The 22,219-nt window shown below is 41.8% G+C and overlaps 1 protein-coding gene across 2 annotated transcripts; it reads left to right on the top strand.

The window, feature by feature from the left end:
- Window positions 1–1,645: 1,645 nt before the first annotated feature.
- On the top strand, window positions 1,646–21,794 carry RMC1 (regulator of MON1-CCZ1). Of its 2 annotated transcripts, XM_082014585.1 has the most exons (20): window positions 1,646–2,433; window positions 4,735–4,811; window positions 9,470–9,554; window positions 9,935–9,991; window positions 11,057–11,143; window positions 12,342–12,482; window positions 14,109–14,212; window positions 14,691–14,780; window positions 14,892–14,997; window positions 16,573–16,684; window positions 17,715–17,759; window positions 18,178–18,231; window positions 18,457–18,585; window positions 18,913–19,019; window positions 19,792–19,911; window positions 20,064–20,141; window positions 20,305–20,409; window positions 20,495–20,563; window positions 20,707–20,932; window positions 21,659–21,794. In XM_082014585.1, the coding sequence occupies exons 1-20, from the start codon at window positions 2,224–2,226 to the stop codon at window positions 21,736–21,738; spliced, it is 2,082 nt and encodes a 693-aa protein (XP_081870711.1). In that variant the 5' UTR covers window positions 1,646–2,223; the 3' UTR covers window positions 21,739–21,794. The 2 variants fall into 2 exon arrangements, with proteins under 2 accessions (XP_081870711.1, XP_081870712.1); XM_082014586.1 differs by lacking the exons at window positions 9,935–9,991; window positions 11,057–11,143.
- Window positions 21,795–22,219: the final 425 nt, after the last annotated feature.

Below are 22,219 nucleotides of genomic sequence, written 5' to 3'. Positions count from 1 at the left end.
TATAAAATACATCTAGCACAGATTAAAAAAAAACCCAACACAATGCACAAAAAACAAATAGGTGAAACAGTAGTCCTCAGGTCTGTGATTTAAAGCTACTGAGCCTGATTATATTGCCTAAACATCTTTTCACTTTCAGCCATAAAGTTGGCTCAGGAATGTGCTTTGAGGTTTTAAGACATCTAGGCCCTTCGTCAAGTAGTTGAAAACAAGGAAGAAGTTGCTAAAGTGAGCATTTTCTTGGACTTTTTAAAATAAAAGGTTCTAGGATTATTATGAAGCAAATAGAATCCCTTAGAAGTAAATTTAGATTTTTCATTAAGCAAGCCATTAACTTTTATGACATGACTATTCTAATGGCCAATTCTACAACTATCACAATTAGTTTCAAGTTGCGTGTTTATATACTTGTCTGCTGATCCCCCAACCCTGCCACGCACCTCAGTTTTCTACTATCTCAGTATTTCTATTGCAATTATAGAAAGTACTTGCTGTCCTGTAGGGAAGTCACAGAAGATTAAACATCAGTAGAATTTCTTCAACTTTGACCTTGGATTCATTAAACTTCTGGCTTATATGCAATGAAGTTTTTATTTTGTCAAAAATTCTAAACTTTAAGGTACTCTGGAAATACTTGTCCTCTCTAGCTAACATGGAATTGTTTGATCACGCAGGAGGGTTCTGCAGAACAGAGCTGCTTGTAATTCCTACCTGTGACTTACAGTTTCTCTAGTCCAATGTGAAATTACTGCAGTTGGACTGAGTTGCAGGTCAGCAACCAGTTGTTTCTGTGATACTGTGTTAGTATCTGGTAATTAAATTTGTATTTCTCCTGTACTAAGTTGCACCACTTCGGTCTAATCTGAAAATTTTTAATTTGGTATCATCTCTGTCTTCCTTGCCCTCCCCCCCTTTTTTTCTAAATTTCCTTTATTTCCCTTTCTGAACTTGATGGTCAATAAGCAAATATGTAACTGATGACATTCTCACACAATTTCCAAATTACACTGTAGGTTTTGCAACTAGTGAACTAAGGCAGCCAGAGCATCAACCAAAAGAAACTCCCAACTTTGCTAGTTCATTGTCTGAACTAAAATATGAAATAAAAAGCATAAATGCTGAGAAGCAACCCAGCCTTCAATAGTTCTTTACTGAGATTGTTCCTGAAATAAGGTCCGTTTTCAGAGTATAAGTTTAATTTCCCTTTTTGATCTATTTTATAACTGTTGCTACTAAAAAGCAGTTTCATGCACAAAGCAGCATCGTGTGACACACGTTCAGTCATGATTCAGTGAAGTGCAGACAAATTAAGGCACAGCTGTGAAGCACCTGGTTCCTTCCTCCCCACCCCCCCCAAAAAAAAAGTTTTGTGGGTTGTTTATGAGTTTTTGCTTGATTGGTTTTGGTGGGGTTTTTTTAGAAAGCACTGTAAGAGGTTGGGCCGAGCGTACTTCTCTCCTGCATGACATGTCTCGGCTGTAGGTGTTTGCCTCCCAGGAGGTTCGCAGAGCGACCGGTTCTTCACCGCAGGGCCCCTGCCCGGGTACCGGAAGGGGTTCAGCCTGGCAGCGCAGCGCAGGGCGGTATGGCTGCCCGGCAAGGGGCCGGTTGTCCCGGCGGGGGCCAGTAGCCAGGCGGGCTCGAGGCGGCCTGTCCTGCCGGCCACCGCCCGAGGTGCGCTTCGGTGTCTCTCCAGAGGAGATCCGGGTCCCGACGCTAGGCCGGGCGAGGCTCGATGCCGCGGCCTGAAACGCGAGGCGAGGGAAGTGAAGGGGCGGCGGGCCCGGCACCGCCCGAGGGCGCGGCGAGGCACAAGGAAGGCCCGGTGGCGCGGGCGGAGAAACTCCGGCGGTCACAGAGTGCCGCCCTGCCCGTGGGCGGTAAGCGGTGAGGGCCGGGGAGAGGGGGCAAAAGCCCCACCCGCCGGAGGCCAACCGCAGCCGTAAAGAGAACGGCGGGGTAGGCGGGGCGGCCACCGCCTGTGAGGAGAGGCGCGCGCCCGAGGGCGGGGCGGGGTCCTTTCAACCCTGCCAGCTTGGCCGCAACGGTCAGCCGCGCGCTCCCCGCCCGCCGGCACCTCGGCGCCCTGCGCCTTTAAGGCAGGCCGGTCCCGCGTCACGTGTGAGGGGAGTGTAAACAGGAAGCGGGTGGCCGGGAGGCGGGGTGGGTTCGCTGGGGACCGTTTAGCGCCGGGTGATTTGCGTCGCTGCTTAAGCCGCCGCCATGAGCTGCGAGCCGCCGCTACCGGGGGAGGAAGAGGCGCCGGGAGGAGGAGGAGGTGGGGAAGAAGAAGAAGAAGAAAAAGAAGAAAAAAAAGAAGGGAGGGCGAGAGCCGGGGAGGGCGGCTGTTACCTGGCGCTGTGCGCGCGGCCCGTGCACTTCGAGAAGGCCAACCCCGTCAACTGCGTCTTCTTCGACGAGGCCAACAAGCAGGTGCGTGCGGCGGCGGGCCCTCCCCGCGGAGGCGGCGGGAGGCCGCGCTCCCCTGTCCCGACAGGCTGCCGGGCGGCGTTTGTCGACCGACGGATCGTCTCCTCAGGACCTGGCCCTCGCCTTCGCCCGGGGGTGTTTGAGGGAGAACCGCAGCCGTGCGTCGATGCCGAGCCCCCAGCCTGCCCTGGTGGGCGCCCGGGGAGAGGTGGCGGATCCCGGCCGCCCCTCCGTGCCTCGCACGACTCTGCAGGCTGGGCTCGCGGCTTTGGGCCTGTTGCCTCAGCCTCTCCCGCGGCCGCTCCGTTGCCTCTCTGCGGGAAGAGGGGATCTGGAGGCTCCCATGCCTGGGTTTGATTTCCTCCTCTTTCCCCTGCTGCTGAGCATGAGGCTTGTCGTTCCCCTTACGTGGAACTGCTGCGGTGTGAGGTCTTGCTGCTGGTGGCTGGCTGGGAACCTGTCATCTTAGCAATTTTTTTTTTTTTCTCAAATGTATCCACATAGATTTATTAGGTTGAATTTCACCTGCCTCTAATCTCACTGCTGCAAGGTCTTTCTCGATTTTTTCAGTCAGCACTTTTTCTTTCTATTCCCAATGACCTAACATTACTCACAAACTTTGTCACTTCTCCGTTAGCTTAATTTCCCTGATTTTTTTTTCTCTTTTCAATTCCTGAAGTTCTGTATATTCATAAAAATTAATATTTGTAGCTTTACTTGTGTCTCAGACTGGAGTGGATGCTTTGCTTTTCATTTCTTGCCTTTATAGTTCTTTCAGTTGTGTTTCTCTGTAACATCCATATGGGCTTCTGGGTATTCAGCTCAGTATAGCTGAAAGATCCAGAGTCTTCTATGAGACTTATATAGACGTGGATACATTCAGCTGTCCAATTCCTGTAACCATTTTGTGACCTCAGTGTTCACAGAATTGAAATGTTCAAGCTTTCTGCCCCATATAAATGCCATGGTTTGCCATGTGCGGTGTGAACACAATCAGTGGCATATTTGGAGAGGAGGGAGTGTTTCTGGGATGTGTTTCTTGCTATTGCACTCTGTTCGGAATTATTGGTGTCCTTTCTCTTTATAAACTGTAATCCTTTACTTACATTTTGAGGGCCAGTTTAAATAAGATTACTTAAACATGTCTGTCAGGAGACGCTATATCATAGTGTGGATGTGATATAACTACCCAGAAACAGATTGTTAAGAGCTCACCTGAAAGAAGCTTATTTTCAACTGGTAAATTCAATTCTCCGTGTTTTCTTGCTACTCCAAAAATTGTTTAATTTCCAATGTCTCTCTAAACCATTTGTAACCAGCATTTCAATGACAGTTTCCCATATGAACAGCCTTCTGAGAGATCTGTCCTTGCTATCTTCTCATCTCAAAAAGATTAAGAGAGTTTTGCCTTCATTTTCTATCTATATCAATATTAAAAGTAGTTTAAGTATCATTCTAGTAAGGCTGTGGACTTGCTTGTGGTTTATAGTCTTGACAACCTGTATTCCTGCATGAGCATATGGCACCAGTAGTATGGCTAATATCACAAAACAATGTATCTGTTTTCAGAGACCAGATCTCTGCATGTAGTGCTTCTACACATACAAGTACAAATAAGGCATCTGCCTGACTTTCTTTTTCTAAGCCAGTTAAAGTTTGTAACAGCGGGACTTTTTTTAATGTTACCTTGTTCCAGCTCAACAAGTTGTCTAGCTGTCGCAGGTTTTATATATATAAATATATATATATGTATGGGCAGTTGTGCTAAAGGAATTCTTAAAGTTGCTAGTGCAAGTCAGCTGAAACTTCATAGGTACAGGCAAAAGTGCAGATTACTCTTAAACTATTCCTATCTATGAACATGTTCAGACAAGATGAAGCTTCTGGGTCACTGAGTTGCGCTGCTTCTCAATCCCCAAGCTGATTTTGTTTTAAACAATGCCCTGATGTCTCGGACACTTTTACTAGTACCTGACTTAGGAAAATAGGAATATATTTAAAAAAAAAAAAAGAGAAACACTTATACAGACTTTTACTGTTTTCACTTGCCCAAGAGTTCAGAATATGCCTAGAAGACTATTACAGTACCATTGTAAACCTGTCAACTCCAAACTCCGATTAAACTTGGAGCTGCAGAGGAAGGAATTTATTATTTGCTGAATCTCAGTATGAGCTGGCAGATCTGTGTAACAACAAAAATTGTGTCTAGTCAAAAAATTAAAGGTGTGGCCTATAGAAAAGAAAGTTTGTTAACATTATGATTTTGAGTAAGCTACAAATATGTTCAAAACTCTTTTTTAATAGGTTTTTGCTGTTCGATCTGGAGGAGCTACAGGAGTTGTTGTTAAAGGTTTGGAAGATAGAAATCCCATTTCCTTCAGGTAAGACACCTTCATCATTGTTGCCTTGGGATAGAACTCTGCAGTCTTAAAATTATGTGGTATATACTGTATATACTGTAATTCATGCATAAAAGTAAGTCATTGTGATCATCTTTTGATTTTGTTCTTAGACATAATCACAGAATCATTAAGGTTGGAAAAGACCTTCAAGACCATCAAGTCCAACCATTAACCCAACACCACCATGCCCCCTAAGCCATGTCCCGAAGCACCACGTCCACACGTTTTTTGAACACTTCCAGAGATGGTGACTCCACCACCTCCCTGGGCAGCCTGTTCCGATGCCTTACCACTCTCTCGGTGAAGAAATTTTTTCTAATATCTAATCTAAACCTCCCCTGGCGCAACTTGACCCCATTTCTTCTCATCCTATCATTATTTACTTGGGAGAAGAGACCAACACCCTCGTCGTCACAACCCCCTTTCAGGCAGTTGTAGAGGGAGCGATGAGGTCTCCCCTCAGCCTCCTCTTCTCCAGACGGAACAGCCCCAGGTCCCTCAGCCGCTCCTCATAAGACTTGTTCTCCAGACCCCTCACCAGCTTTGTTGCCCTTCTCTGGACATGCTCCAGCACCTCAACATCCTTCTTGTAGTGAGGGGCCCAAAACTGAACACAGGATTTGAGGTGCAGCCTCACCAGTGCTGAGTACAGGGGCATGATCACTTCCCTACTCCTGCTGGCCACACTATTTCTTATACAGGCCAGGACGCTGTTGGCCGCCTTGGCCACCTGGGCACACTGCCGGCTCCTGTTCAGCCGGCTGTCAACCAGCACCCCCAGGTCCTTTTCTGCCAGGCAGTTCTCCAGCCACTCCTCCCCAAGCCTGTAGCGTTGCATGGGGTTGCTGTGACCAAAGTGCAGGACCCTGCACTTGGCCTTATTAAACCTCATACAGTTGACCTCAGCCCATCGATCCAGCCTGTCCAGAGCCCTCCTACCCTCCAGCAGATCCACACTCCCACCCAACTGGGTGTCATGTGCAAACTTACTGAGGGAGCACTCGATCCCCTCATCCAGGTCATCAATAAAGACGTTGAACAAGACTGGCCCCAAACTGAGCCCTGAGGAACACCGCTTGTGAATGGCGTTAAATCCACCTGGTGGCCGGTAATGACTCTCTTGAGCTTGGCCATCCAGCTCTTTACCTAGCAAAAAGTACACCTGTCTAAGCCACGAGCCACCAGTTTCTCTAGGAGAATGCTGTGGGAGATGCTGTCAAAAGCTTTACTAAAAGCTTTTTTAGACAACATCCACAGCCTTTCCCTCATCCACTAGGCGGGTTACCTGGTCATAGAAGGAGATCAGGTTGGTCAAGCAGGACCTGTCTTTCATGAACCCGTGCTGGCTGGGCCTGATTCCTTGATTGTCCTTCACATGCCCTGTGAGCACCCTCAAGATGAATTGCTCCATAATCTTCCCTGGTATGGAGGTCAGGCTGACAGGCCTGTAGTTCCCAGGATCCTCCTTCTGGCCTTTCTTGTAGATGGGCATCACATTGGCAAGCCTCCAGTCACCTGGGACCTCCCCTGTTAACCAGTACTGCTGATAAATGATGGAGAGTGGCTTGGCAAGCTCCTCTGCCAGCTCTCTTAGTACTCTTGGGTGGATCCCATCAGGCCCCATAAACTTGTGGGTGTCCAGGTGGCTTAAACAGGTCCTTAACTGTTTCCTGCTGGATTATGAGGAGTTTATTGTGCTCTCCATCCCTGTCTTCCAGCTCAGGGGACTGAATACCCTCCGGATACCTGGACTGGCTATTAAAGACTGAGGCAAAGAAGGCATTAAGTACCTCAGCCTTGTCCTCATCCTTGGTGACAGTGTTCCCCGCCATATCCAGTAAGGGTTGGAGATTCTCCTTGCCTCTCTTCTTGTTGTTAAAATGCTTTTACAAATATATTTGGTTATCCTTTACGACCGTGGCCAGATTGAGCTCTAGCTGGGCTTTCGCCTTTCAAGATCCTCTTCTTGAGTTGCCTTCCGCTTCCTCCAGAGGTGATAAACTCTCCTCTTTTCCCTGAGTCCCAGCCAAATCTCCCTGTTCAGCCAGGCTGGTCACCTTCCCCGCCAGCTCGTCTTACAGCACATGGGGACCACCTGCTGGGCCTTTAACATTTCCTTTTTAAAGAATGTCCAGCTTTTCTTGACCCTTTTGCCCTTCAGGACAGTCTCCCAAGGGACTCTCTCAACCAGTGACCTGAACAGGATGAAGTCTGCCCTCCAGAAGTCCATGGTAGCAGTTTTGCTGACCCCTCTTCTTACTTCACTCAGAATTGAGAATTCTATCATGTGGTGGTTGCTAAGCCTGAAATGGCCTCTGACCATCACATCTCCCACAAGTCCTTCTCTGTTTGTAAACAGCAGGTCAAGCAAGGCACCTCCCCTGAGGGGCTCACTCACCAGCTGTTTCAGGAAGTTATCCTTCACACACTCTAGGAACCTCCTAGACTGTTTCCTCTCTGTGGTGTTATACTTCCAGCAGATGTCTTATAGATTGAAGTGCCCTACAAGAACAAGGGCCAGAGAATGTGAGACTTCTGCCAGTCACTTATAGAATGTTTCATCTGCCTCTTCATCCTGGTTGGGTGGTCTATAACAGACTCCCAGCAGGATATCTGCCTCGTTGGCCTTCCCCCTCATCCTTACCCATAAGCACTCTACTTGGTCTTCACAATCGTTGATTTCTATACAATAAAAACACTCCCTAACATACAGAGCCACCCCACCACCTCTCCTTCCATGCCTCTCCCTTCTGAAGAGCTTATAGCCATCCATTGCAGCACTCCAGTCATGAGAAGCATCCCACCATGTTTCTGTAATGGCAACTACATCATAGCTGTCCCGCTGCACAATGGCTTCCAGCTCCTCCTGTTTGCTGCCCATGCTGTGTGCATTGGTGTAGATGCACTTGAGCTGAGCTATCAATTTCACGCCCAACTCCGGCATGCCACCCCTAGGCTCATCTCTAGTGAGCCTGGTTTCATCCCCTTCCCCCTTCAAATCTAGTTTAAAGCCCTCTCGATAAGGCCTGCCAGCTTGTAAGCTAGAATCCTTTTCTCCCTTTGAGACAGTTGCACTCCACCTGCTGCCAGGAGGCCCAGTGCCATGTAAACTGCCTCGTGGTCAAAAACCCCAAAATTCTGCCAGCAGCACCAGCCCCTGAGCCATGTGTTGACCAAGTGTGCTTTCATGTTCCTTTCAGCATTCCTCCCTGTAACTGAATGGATTGAGGAAAACACTACCTGTGCTCCTGCTCCATCCATCAGTCGCCCCAGTGCTCTGAAGTCCCCTTTAATTGCCTTTGGGCTTCTTAGCACAACTTCATCGTTGCCAACCAATCTTGCAATTAAGATGATGTGCTTTGTCCTTGCGAATGTATAGTCTTCTGGAGGAGAAAGAAGTTACTAGGCTGTGGCTTTTTCTTAAACAGAAATGTTTTAATAAAACACGCTATATATGTAGTAGAGTATGGACATTCGAACTTGTGATTTGTACAACAGCAGTGACTTATCCAAGGATGCGGTTTAGGAAATAAACCAAAATGAAGTAAAGTTAAATGTGTAGAGAACTGTAATTTCTGAATTTCATGCCTGTGATTCAAGCACAGTGTTTCCTACAGGTAGGTTTCTTGCATTGTTTCTTGTTTAATCTCAATTGTCTTCTTTTATATCTTCTATTTCTTGTTGAAATATTTTTTTGCGGAATTTGACGACAGTACTTTCAATGAAACTACTTTATCTTTAGGAAACTATTTTATATATGCCTCTGTTAGGAGCAGTGGCTCTTTGCGTTCTACTGTCCATATGTAAGCAAAAGAATACTTCCTTGAAGGTTACTTCAATCCAGATATGGATGAAGCAATCTGTAGTCAAAGCATGTTTACTGTGACCTGTCAGGTATTACATGGGGCCTGTCCTGAAAGTTGCTATTTTTATTCGACTTTATTTGACTACCCTTGCCACAAATCCTGAGGGAGCTGAAAATACTCAGTGAACTTCAGGAGTTCCACAATTTTCCTGCTTGACTATCTAGCTCTGTCTTTGTCTGGACGTAATAATGCATACTGGAAGTAGAACTACCTTATTCATGCCAATTGTGTGGTAAGAATACATTTTTTTATTTTTGTTGTGAAATGGCGTGAAAACATACTTCCCCTTTAACATCAGAAATTCTTCTAGAAGATGTGTTCTAATGGGGAAGCGAGTAGGCTTGTGTCAATTATCAGTAGTTCTGGAGGTAAAGGAGCTGATTGCAGGATGTTGATGAGTGTCACAGACCTCTAGACTCACTGGGACAGAACTGAGAACACAAGTTTGAATAGCCCCCCAGTCTTCCAATTTGGCATCATAGGCCAACAGAGCTGAGCATTTGTAGTAACTTCAGGTGCTAATTTGTGCAACCTTAGCCATGTTTCTGTAACAGATGTGTTCAGGACTTCTGAAGAATGAACTTCCATTATCTTCCAGTCTGAATTTTGAATCCTGTAATTGTCCGGCAACACTCATAAGTTGTATTCAAAAGCATTTCTGTTATGCTTCCATTGCCCCTGCCCCCATTGTCTTTTTAAGGGTGTATTACAAATTTCCATAAGAAACTATTTTAGATGATACTTCTGTAACTTCTTTTTCTTCCTGTATAGGATGGAAGACAAAGGAGAAGTGAAGTGCATCAAGTTTTCCTTGGGGAACAAGATACTGGCTGTACAGAGAACTTTGAAGAGTGTGGTAAGAAACCTACACCCTGCAGATAGGGAATTGGAGCTGGAAATCTACTTACAGTACCAGAGTAGAAGCCTTTGAGACAAATATTCAAGAGGTCTGGTGGCTAACAACAGCTGTAGTGAAAATTCCTCTATGACCCTGAGAGGCTGAGCAAACAACATTGTTGTCTTGCTAGTGTCATAATTTAAGAAAAAGTCAGGGGGGAGCCAACTCCTATAAGGAATTCCCTGGCAGGGATGAAGTGGAATATAGTAAGTCAAGATTTTCTTCTATATATCTCATCCAAAATAATTTGCTAAACTAATATCTATTCTCTTGTACCTTTGTATGTATCTTGTCTGTGCTTCATAATTGCTAACACACTTCATGGGTGGTTTTTGCAGGATTTTTTGAATTTTATTCCAGATAGCCCTCAGCTAGAATATACACAGGAATGTAAGGTAAGTTAAATGTCCAAAGCTTATATGCTTAAGTGAAACTCTATAGTTAGTTAGGCTGGTGTCCTGTACTCTACAACAGAACTAATTGAGATACTTCATGTTAGTGTTTTGGAAGGTAAATGGGATATGTAATCACTACTGTCTATCTGAATTGAGGTAAATTAACAGATATTAACAATACCATAAAAAAACTTCCTGGTCCAGTCACTTTCCTAGAAAGGACTGGAAGTGCTGTAGGGACATCAAATGTCAAGGTATGGGAAGGAGAAGAGAAACGTGCTGATGATTTTTAGTGCTGCAAAACCAGCAGACCCTAAGTATACTAATGCCAGGTATGTTAATGTGGGTGTTTTACCCTAATTTCACTGATCAGTGATAGTAAGCTATTACTAGTTTGCAGACTATGTTTGGTATTTTTAAACAACCTTTCTAGTTTTTTAATGATTGTTTTACCAGAAACAAGTACCACCATCATTGTTTGGAACTTTGGAACTTTTAACTAAGATAAATTACATTTTGGAGTAATAGAATACTAAAGTAAATTTTTAAAATCTGATTTGCACAGATCCCTTTATTCCTGTAGATTTAAAGCTGAAGTACTCTCTGCTTCATTACTTAGGATTATGTGTCTGAGTAAACTGTTGTAGCAAAGCATTTATGGTAGTGTTCTGAGTGAAGTCATGGCAAATATCTCCACTTAGTTCTTGATTTCCGTCCATAGAAGGAACTGTCTTTTCAGGAATTGGTGGAATTGGCAGTATGATTTGAACCAGAAGAACTTGGCTGTATTCAGGGGGAAGAGAAAATTTGACTGTATAATAAACTTGTAAATATTACATGCTGCCAAAAATTCAGGTTATACAGTAGTTGTGTTCATACATAGTTTTGGGAGTCTTTACTAAAGTACCTGATGCGTGCTGGGTGTCTACTGACCAAAAGCATTAACTCCAGTGATTGGATAACTAAATTGCCTTTGATCTCATGTTCCTCATTTAGTAACATTAGCTTATCCGAATAGTTATTTTTTCCAAGTAAAAGAGTGTTTGTTTGCTTGTTTGTTAAAAGACAAAGAATGCCAATATTCTAGGATTCTGCTGGACAAGTTCTACAGAAATTGTCTTCATCACAGATCAAGGAATTGAATTCTACCAGGTAATACAAATAACTCCTGTAGGACATATCTAGAGATTTGAAAATGTAAATTTGTGACAGTATCTTTTAATTCCTTTCTTCTAGCTCTCTAATTGAGAAAGTGCACTATTAAAAAAAGAAATTTTGCAGTTTAGTTTGCAGACTACAATTATTTTTCTTTGAGAAGAATACATTTTTGAGGCAGAGGCAATTTATCATTAACAGGTTATTTAGCTCAGCTAACAAAGACCTTGTATAAAGGAGTACTGAATTAAGCCTTGAGAACTCTAGATTAATAGATGCTCTTGGCTTGTATGTAAATGAGAATCTAAATCTAATGTGAAATCTTCATGCAAAACAAATCAGCATTGAGGAAGATGTGTGCATGCTTAAAATGCAGCCAAGAACAAATAATTGACTAGATAGTGACACCCTTCTGCACATTCGCAGCTTTCTCCTATGTTGATCCCATCGTCTGAGTTCCTCTGTGTTACCTTTGCATATGATTTTGAAGAAATCTAATTAGTAAATAGCCCTTTGTGACATTCATGGTGAGGGGTGTTATGAACCTCCTCCAGAGTTGTGCACCTCCTAATAGTTCCAGTCCTGGAGCTAACACATGGTGTTTCACATTACTGTTACTAATAACTAGTACTAAAGAAAGTAACTGAAAAAGCAGCATTATTTCCTGCTGATTGAGTGGGGGAAATACATTTGGCACCTCAGAAGGATGATGAATGTCGTCAACCCTGCAGGTAAAAGGACCAAATCAAATAAGTGGGTTTTTGAAGAGAAGTTATGCAAGCCCTTAATTTTAAGAGAATCAATTTGTATACTGTCTTAGTTCTTAAAATAAAAGATTAAGGAAGCTGGGGAGTAAAGGCAGAAAAAATACTGTAAATAACTTTTTAATAAGACTTGACTAGTTGTGTCAAGCTAGATGTCCATTATGGACAGAACTTATACCCAGACCTGGATGAGGGGGAAGACACAGCACCTTTCAGCTCATTAGAATGTGAGGAGGATTTGACGTGCATTTCTTTAGCTACAGTAAATTGGGGCCTAAGCTGTAATTGTCGAGTTTCTGATTTTTAATTCTAGCACTGTAAATGCCCTTACACTTAACTGTTTTTCACTTAACATTCCTAGCTACTGCGTAGTACCATTTACGCTGTTGGAATTCTGATGGTACTATAATGCTAATATCCGGTGTTTCCAGGTATTACCAGAGAAACGAAGTTTAAAACTTCTGAAGAATCAGAGTATTAATGTCAACTGGTACATGTATTGTCCAGAGAGCTCTGTTATTCTTCTGTCGACCACTGTCCTTGGCAATGTCCTGCAGCCGTTCTATTTCAAGGTAAAGGGATAAGTTCCACACTTTTCATTTTGTGTGCTTCCATATTTTTAGGCTGCCCATTCACTCAAATATTCTATTGCTTTTCCTGTATTTCTCCAAGAGGTGCATGTGTTCACATCCTTATATGACAATAAGCAAAGGACAAAGCAAAAATCTATAAGGTATTTCCTAGGTGATGGCTTAAAATTAAGTAATTCGCCCTTTCTTATGTCCTCTTTGGAAAGAGGTGTGTCCAGCTTTGTCCAGAGGTATGTGTTGGATGGTCGACCTTGAGAAAGGGGGGGGGGAGGAAGTGACCCAATATTTGACAAATATCTTTCAAGAGATCTTTTTTTCCACTTAAATGTATGTATTATTTAATTTTAATATGGGCATTTGCACTCTGTAGTGTGGTAAGAAATAAAAATTAAGGGCCTTTCACTTATGATTATAACTACAACCTTCCAAATGTGAGCGGATGAATTTGAAAAAGAAAGAAAAAAGGTAGCACTTAAGAAAGAACTATTGTCTCAAGCATGAGAGTGCTTTGTTTACAGTATTTATTTCTCGTAGTGTTCTTCCCTGCAGACAACAGATTACTGGGAAGATATTTTTCTTTTTGACTTGGAAAAAGTGTAGTAAAAACTAGAATCTGTTTTAATTTAATCATGCAGTAAAATTATTTAAAAAACGTGGAGAACAACTATAGAGTCTTTCAAAGGATTAGGAAGATTTCTCTGGTAATCTAAGGGAAGGGATTAAAAAGAAGCTTATTCAAATGGGTTTCCTAGTTTGATCATATGTGGGGTTTGTACTGGATCCTGAAATGATATTCTTTTAGGTGGCAAGGTTGAGAACCTCTCACAGCTTTCTTTTTAAGGACTTAGATCATGCTTCTACCTCCTTAACACTTTGTGTCAAGTTGTAGCTTGAAGCTAAATAATTTTTATTTTGTGTTCAGAAGGTAATCTTTAAAGATTTCCTGAGAAAGGTACCATACTGAAATAATCTTTGAAAATAGAGCTCTAGGAAAGGATATATTTCTGTAGCGTTCACGTTTCACACTCAAGAATGAGTTAATGAGAATGGGAAGTGAATTTCAGTAGAATCTTTGGAAACTCACTTAAATATAAATTCTATAGGAAAAGAAGGGAAACCTTGGTCAGGAGCAGGAATATGCTCTGAGTACAAGGCAGATACTGGAGTTAGCAGGAACAAAAGGAGACTGTGACTGCTATGAGGTACTGATATTTTTCCCCTTCCCAGTAAGCAGTTATTTAAGGGTTGGAGCACATGTTTGCTGGAAGAGAGAAAGGAAGTAGAACTTCTCTTTGAGATCTCCAGGCCAATTGTAAATGGGATCCGCACACAAATCTGTCTTGACTTAATTAAAATGGCAGTGTTTTGCTAGCTGAAGCCAATGTTATAAAATCAAGATGATAAAGCTGCTAAAATTATAATACCAGGAGGATGTGTTTAGGATCACAGTAGGAAAAAAAGTCAACCCCTTTTTTTTTCTTTTCAGCTATCACCATTCTTCCCCTTGTGGGGGTGCTATTGATGCAGCGTTTGATTGGAAGTTACTTGAGACCTTTCTGTTTCAAGTCTTAACAGGGGATTTCTTTGGGGTTTTTTTGCTGTTAACAGAGTGGAACAATGTCAAAACTATCCAAATTTGAAATCGAGTTACCGGCAGCACCCAAGTCCTCCAAGCTCAGCCTTTCTGAAAGAGATATTGCTATGGCTACAATGTATGTATCTAACTAATCATGCCTTTCTTGGAAAAGTATAGGGGCTTGGGGATGCCGAGAAAAGACAAGAACATTAACATGGTTGCACTTGTTTCTTGTTTTAGCAGTACTACTGCTTTAAAGTGCTTCAGTTACTGCCTTGAACAAAGCATTTAAACAATGCTCATGGGGCAAGGTGGGGAGGGGAAGCTAACTGAGAAAGCCTTACATGAAATTGTTCTTGATTAGTACAGAAATCTTGAGAATGCTTACTTTTTGAACTGATATGTTGGTAGAGTTGTTCTTAGATGCCTAACTTGCACGAGTATAGGCCCTGCATTGTGATTTAACGAATGCTGTTTTAGTCTTTCACTTTTAATTAATTGATCACTTGACTTGGGTAATCTCACATCTGTTCTTTTAGGATGAAATGCATGGCTTTAACAGACTGGTAGAGCTCTTATTTGAAACTAATGCTTTAATCCTCTTGTCCCATTAGATATGGGCAGCTTTATGTTCTCTATTTGAGGCATCACTCAAGGACTTCCAATAGTACAGGAGCAGAAGTAGTTCTCTATCACTTACCAAGGTAAGAGCAGAAAGAAGATTATTAGCGGCAATTCACGTGTGTGTAAGAGATATCTGCTTTTCTAGTTTAAACAGGCTTACTGACCAGTTCCTCTCATCTCTATTTGCATAGAGAGGGCTCCTGTAAGAAGTCGCATATTTTAAAGCTGAACAGAACTGGAAAGTTTGCACTGAATGTTGTGGATAACTTGGTCGTAGTACATCACCAGGATACTGAGGTGTGATTTATTTATATTGTGTTGTGCCTTAACTTTTAAAAGTTGATGGGCAGATTTTAATAATGATGCCTCTTAGCTCTAGAAGATATTTTTGCATGTGCTTAGCTTTTCCAAAAAACAGAGTATTTGCAGGAGCAAAACTGTAAAGGGTATAAGAGATTCAAAGTTTATCCTTTTACCTTGTTGGGCTAACACTTAATCAGGGCTGTTGCTAATGCCTGTTTTTTCACACACTTTTTTTTCTTGTTAGTTTCCTATGATACTCTGCAGCTGCACTGTGCAGGCTTTTAAGGCGTTACACAAATAGGTAGAGATAAATCAGATACCAAATTATTAATCCTAGGAACTTCTCATATCATACACATTTGATTGATATGTTTCTGTGACACAAACTTACGTTCCTTTAGTTTTAAGGCCTGGATCTGCAAAACCTTCTATGAACATAGATGATCTTATGCATATGGTAGCACACTGAGGGTGGTGAGGCACTGGCACAGGTTTCCCCGGGAGGTGGTAGCTGCCCCATCCCTGGAAACACTCAAGGTCAGGTTGGATGAGGCTCTGAGCAACCTGGTCTAGTTGAAGATGTCCCTGCTCATTGCAGGAGGGTTAGACTAGATGACCTTTAAAGGTCCCTTCCAACCCTCACTGTTCTAGGATAAGTAAAACTTGCTTCTCTGTAGTCTCAGTAGCAAGGCTTGATCAATGGTAAAACTAAAGTGGTACCTTGCTCTTAACTTGTGGAAAGGCTTTGGCTTCCTATGTTACCTTCTCTTGGGCAGCTTCAAGAACTGGGACACGTTACCTCATTAGGATGATTAGTTGATGTTTCAATTATAATTCATGTTAATTCTACACATGAGCATTTAACCCAGAGCATTCTCCAGCATTTTGGTCAAGCTCTAAACATGACTGTATAAACACAGAAAACAAAATCAGACTGAATAGGGTAGATACCAATAGTTGACGTCATGTTTCATTAGCACTGAAAGTGAAGCTAATTACCACTGTGCAAGGTTAAGAATGCTATCCATACTGGGTAGAAGCATTACTGACCTGAGTTAAACAAGACTGAATGGTAGAAGTATGAGGATATCCTAGGAAGAGACAGAGTTTTCCTCGCAGTTTCTAGCATCCATAACTAAGCAGTGAATTTGACATGAATCTCTTATAAGGGGGTGTAGAAGATGGACTGAGAGGGACTTGTAAGTCTACAAGACTGCAAGTAGAGGGACTATAGGGCCTGTAGTGACAGTTAAGGGGCAAAGGAGGGTGGATTTACATTGACTATAAGAAAAATTTTTTACAGTGAGGGTGGTGAGACCCTGGAACAGGTTCCCCAGGGAAGCTGTGAATTGCCTCATCATTGGAATTGTTCAAGGTCAGGTTGGATGGGGCTTTGTGCAGCCTGATCTAGTGGAAGATGTCCCTGCCCACAGCACACCCTGTCCAACCCAAACCGTTTTATGATTCTAATGGAGAACACAAGAGAGAAATATGAAAAACAGCCTGAATACATGTAAATGGGGAGATAATTCATATTTGTGAATACTAATTTCTTCTTCTCAATTGCAGACTTCAGTTATATTTGACATCAAGCTAAAAGGAGAATTTGATGGCTCTACTACCATCCATCAGTTTGTACTTCCACCTCGATCAATACAACCCTATCAAATACCTGTAGCAGGTAGAACTACTATATAGTAAATATCCTAACACTGTGCATCAGGATTATCTAAATGTAAAAGTGGCATACAAAAGTGCTTCAGTTTTTAGGATGTTGGTTACTAACATTTCTATTATACATGTTTAGGAGAGGATGAGGGAGAAAAGAAGGCATTGAGCATAAATTTGTGTTCTAAACTTGTGCCTACTACAGAACAGTAAGAGCTGCTGTTTGAGGCGCATACTTCCCATAGGACTTTGCTTTTACACTTCAGAGTTGTTTGGTTGGTTTTTTTGGCCACAGCTGTAAAAGCTTGTGTGTCCACTCAAAAGCACTTCATGCTTTTCTGGCTTAGGAAGTTAAAACAGTCATGACTTAAGTCATATAAAGAGGCTGAAGGATCAATCCAAGCTTGGAATCAAGTTTAGGACTAGTTTAGAAGCAATGCTAAGATCAATGTTAGGACTTCAACCCTTAGATTCTTCTGCTTGGATTATCCTTCTGTTCTCCTGTCCTAGAAGTGTAGCAGATAAATTACCCTCAAGCTGGAATTAGCTAGAAATAGTCTAAGCATAGTTCCAGTAGCACATAGCAAAGCAGTGTGGTTCTATTTATAGAAGAGAAAGATGCTTCTATAGGAATGATTTGCACCTATGACTGATGAATCTGCAGGTGGAGGTTTGTATTAAAGGTTAGGATCAGAAAGGACAAAACTGTCTTGCTTTTTAAGACACTAAAATGATTACATAGAAATACAGTAAATGGAGTCAATGTATTTAGAATTATAGTACTAGAGATGGAATACTTCTGCATGCATGATTTTGCTTGGTTGAAAAACAGAAGAATTGAAGGATTTGTCTTGTCACAGTGTCAGATTCTTTGTGGATGATCTGGCTACACAAGTGGGTGTATCATTTTTGCCTGCATGCTGTAGGAACATGTTACAATCCATACTTGTCTTTTCAGTGTAAGATTGTAGTTTGTATTTTGCTTAGTGTAGGGGAGCTGCCAGAGCACTACGATTCTTCACCTGATATTAATTTTTCTGCAGGTCCAGCCTCTGTGACGAGTCAGTCTCCTGTTCCATGTAAACTCTGTATCCTTTAAATACTCTACAAGTGTAAGAGTCTTACTGAAGCCTCATTCTGTGTACCAAGCAGGGAAGAAGCTAGCATTTGTTACCCTGACCCATTAAGACCTGGTTTAGCTGATTATGCATAGTTACTTCAAGACAAAAAGTAGTACGCTGTAGAAACTGTAATGCTTTCATAGAGTTGTAAATACAGAAATCTAGTATGACACAATACCATATTTCTTGGTGATCTGAGATGCATGTATGAAATTACTGAATAGGTACACCATGAAATAGAAGATACCAGTCCAAGAATGTGGTTCAAGACCTTGTGACAGTAAATGAAAGTATGTTAATGGGGATCTGCTTCAGTACAGTAATATGGCTTTGGTAGGAAGTTTAGAATCAATGTTAATATGGATGTTAGAACTTTAACATTTAGATTCTTCTTCTTGGATTGTCTTTCAACCTGATATTATCATAAGTGCAAGTGAAGGTAAGTGGTGAGCTGCTGGAGTCTACTACACACTCACTGTCAAAGGGGGGCTTGTTTATACCTTCAGTGCACAGGGTGGCCCTATCTTTTACTACAACTTTTCAAGGGTAATGCTACTGTTGGACTAGAAAAGGCAAATAAGTTCTCATTTAAGGTGGGAAAAGTTGGATGTCTAGGTTGTGCTCTGTATAAGGCAATTCACTTGTTTTACCCTTTCAAATCAAGGTTACCTCTGGAGTCTTCAAGTGAAACTTGAACCTGTAGTTAACCTCTTGCTAGATAAAGGAAAACTAATGGATTTCCTTCTCCAAAGGAAAGAATGCAAAATGGTTATCCTAGCTGTATGTTCTCAAAGTAAGTTCACCTTCTTTTCTTTATCTTGAAAGTCCAATACTGCTTATTCATAAATGCTCACACAAGTTAGCAGGACTGTTCTTAGAACTGAGAGCACCTCTGAAGCTAGCTTGGTCATGTAAAATGTCACTTGCTTAGAATGGTGACCAAGGGTAGTCTAAGGGAATTACTTAACTGTATAAAATAATTCAACTCCTTCACTCCCCTCCCCACATCTGACATGACTGAAAGTGTGTCTTTAAAGGTTAGAGATCACCTTTTGAAAAAGGCAACATTAAGCCCCTAGTTATTTCTTCTCATAGTTCTTTTTTTTTTTTATCTTTTCAGTGCTCAGTGAGCCAGAAAGGGGATCACTATCTGTGATTGCAACTGTTTTTGACAAACTGAATCACGAATATAAGAAGTACTTGGAAGCTGAGCAAAGCTATACTATGGTAAACTATGTTAGCCACAGTGGCTTACAAAGACAGCATCATCCTATTTGCATTGCAGGTTCTGTCATGGTGAAGGGAAAATACCTGCTTGGAAAGACAGGAGAAAAGACAAAAAAAAAAAAAAGACAGAGCTCAAAAAGAATTAGGAAATTCAGGCCAACCCCACGGTCCTGGCTGCCTCAGGCTCACAGTAGGCAGCCTACTGTGAAAGGTGCACCAAGACACCCCCTTAGCATGTGCTGTGGCAGGTGCTGCATAGCTCATCTCCAGCATGACAAGTAACATACACCAGCACTTGAAAGCAGAAAGAGTAGAAGCTCAAGAAAGCAACTTGGAACCCCTTAACTATCAAAATGGTTTCCAAACCACTGATTTCATGGCACTGCACAACACATATAGCCCTGATGCATCTCTGAATTACTTCTGTTAAAATACAAAGTTCAAGCACTAACTCACATAGTACAGCCACATACAAAAAAATCCTTCTAAAGCCTAGTGCTTGTGTCAACATAGTAAGTTTGATTCATCTCCTGGCTTTGAGGCATATAACAGCAGCTACATTTATGTTACTTTTAAAAGCAGTTTTAAATTTAATGCAAAAGCCCCCACTGAACAGAACACATCCAATAACATGACCACAGATGTGAGTTTGCTCAGTAATAAAACATGTTTATAATTATGTTCCCAGGGGAAGACAAGTCTCTGAACAGATAAGACTGACTAAAGTTGTACAACACCACTACAACTTTCTTTTAAAAAGACTTTCTTCTAGGTAGTCGAAGCAGGCCTGAGTAGAAGTAATCCACTCCTGAAACGTCCAGTCCGCACTCAAGCAGTTATTGACCAGTCTGACATGTACACACATGTTTTATCTGTATTTACAGAGAAAAAGGTAAGTTCATGTTAAGTGCTAGTTTGGTAGCAAACTTAAGTCGACTGCTTGAAATAGCCTACAGAAGGCTTTATTGTCAGGATCAGGGTATTTTGATGCCCATTCTTACAGGGTTGTATGCAAGTTCCACCTAACACTTTTTCCTTCTCCAGGAAGCACCTCACAAGTTCACTATAGCAGTCTTGATGGAATACATTCGCTCTCTTAACCAGTTCCAGATTGCAGTTCAGGTAAAAATACTTACATGCCAAGTGTACCACCTCACTCCATGAAACTACAGGGAATTATAGACCAGTCTTGGTCACATGCCCAAGTCCTATACAATACTACCTTCTAGCTTGTAAAAATGGGTATTGAGACACACCTTTCATGGTTGTCTTTCTGCCTTCACAGCACTACTTGTATGAGCTGGTCATCAAAACCCTTGTTCAACACAACTTGTTCTACATGCTCCATCAGTTTCTGCAGTACCATGTGCTCAGTGACTCAAAGCCTTTGGTATGTAAGACTAGCTTATTGAAGCAGCTTGCAATGGAGGTGGGAAGTCTTCAGAATTTTAAGATTCTTTCTACTTTTGCCCTAGGCTTGTCTGTTACTGTCCCTGGAAAGCATTTACCCTCCTGCACATCAGCTCTCTCTGGACATGTTAAAAGTAAGCATTTCAGACTATAGTAACTCCATTTCACATGGAGGTTAGACTTGTCAAACACCTTACCTGACCAAGCTTGAAGTGACTAGTTAGCATCTCAGTCATTTGTTAGAAGCATAGTCTTACAGCTGTGATTGACTTCACAGAGACTTTCCACAGCAAATGATGAAATAGTGGAAGTTCTGTTGTCCAAACACCAAGTTTTGGCTGCCTTGAGATTCATCAGGGGTATTGGAGGACACGACAGCATTTCAGCTCGCAAATTCCTTGACGCAGCAAAACAAGCAGAAGATGACATGCTTTTCTATACTATATTCAGATTCTTTGAACAAAGAAATCAGCGGTTACGAGGAAACCCTAGTTTCACGCCAGGTAAGCAATACTTTACTTACCTTAAGAGTAAGACATGCACTAGTGCAAACAGAACTAAAACTTGTTTCACTTCTGTTCCAGCTGAGTCTGTATGACAAGATAAAACTTGTGGTGCATTCTGGCCTGTATTTTAGGCTTCACTTTCAACATAGTTCCAAAGCTAACTTGTTTTACCCCTTTGCATACTGCACCCAGGAGTAAAAGAGACTGAGTCAAACAGGAACTTGCTGATTAAGCTGACCTGTTTGGCTTGCACTGCTTAGTTTAGATTAGTGCTTTTTCTCCTGAAGCCAGGAACTGCTGAATCAAGAAACCTTTGAGTTCAGTTCTCAGTTTCCACAGATTACAAACATTCCAGGCCTCTCTTATACTACAGTTCCTCTCACTTTAAAAACCAAGCTAAACTGCTTGCACCAGAGTCTATAGGCCCAGAATCCCACTCCAAAGATCTTGTATCTTGACAGTAAAGAACTCTCATGGATATGAATCTGGTGGTTACATACAGGAGCTAGACCAGATATCTGCTTCACCACAAGAATAGTGTATACTTGTCACAGGACTGGATATACCTCAGTATTCCACTGCTATAAAAAAAATTGTTAAGCTCCTTTACTTAAAGGCATTAAAGATAAGAATTACTACTGATAAACTGAGGTAAGTGAAATTTCACAATCTTGCTTCTCAGATTGAGTTTTGAAGATGATGTTTTTATTTTGCCCCCCCCAGGTGAGCACTGTGAAGAACATGTCACCTTCTTCAAACAAGTTTTTGGAGAACAAGCTCTCATGAAACCCACAACATTCTGAAAGACTCTTCCACTGAAATGTATAAACTTAATTTATTGCATTTAAGTAGATTTTTGAACTACAAAATTGCTATTTTATAATAAAGTATATACAAGACATTTTGGCAAATAGTACTAAAAATATTACAACTTGTGATGGCTTCCCCCTAAAAATAGAGACAAAAATTGCATTGAGCTGCATTTAAAATTAGTGTCAGTAGTCTAGCAGTCCATTCTCATACACATCACCTCAGTTTCATTGAAAAAAGCTATTCAACTTGCAATACAGCTGGTTTAGGTTTCTAGAAGAAAAAGATGCAACCTCTTGAAAACAGAAGTGTTTTAGTAATCTTGTTAACACACCTAGTTTTGGTAATACTGTTACACGAGCCACACGTAGCATTTCCTGAGTTTAAAGCTGATATCTTCTAGCTGAATCTGTGCAGGAGTCAAGTCAGTGGTAGTTATGGTGTGATAGTCATAGAACAGTGCTGCCCTTCAGT

This window comes from Phaethon aethereus (genome assembly GCF_964289735.1).
Source record: "Phaethon aethereus genome assembly, chromosome: 2".
NCBI classification, from domain to species: domain Eukaryota; kingdom Metazoa; phylum Chordata; class Aves; order Phaethontiformes; family Phaethontidae; genus Phaethon; species Phaethon aethereus.
Note: the sequence above shows the minus strand (reverse complement) of the source record. Positions and strands in the feature narration are given on the sequence as shown.

Excerpts from the sequence above, each read along its gene's own strand:
- RMC1 (XM_082014585.1), top strand. The coding sequence starts at position 2,224 with ATGAGCTGCGAGCCGCCGCTACCGGGGGAGGAAGAGGCGCCGGGAGGA. Across the intron at positions 17,760-18,177 it reads TCCTGTTCCATGTAAACTCT|ATTCTTCTTCTTGGATTGTC; the intron begins GTATCCTTTAAA and ends TTTAACATTTAG. Across the intron at positions 18,586-18,912 it reads CCTAGCTGTATGTTCTCAAA|TGCTCAGTGAGCCAGAAAGG; the intron begins GTAAGTTCACCT and ends TTATCTTTTCAG.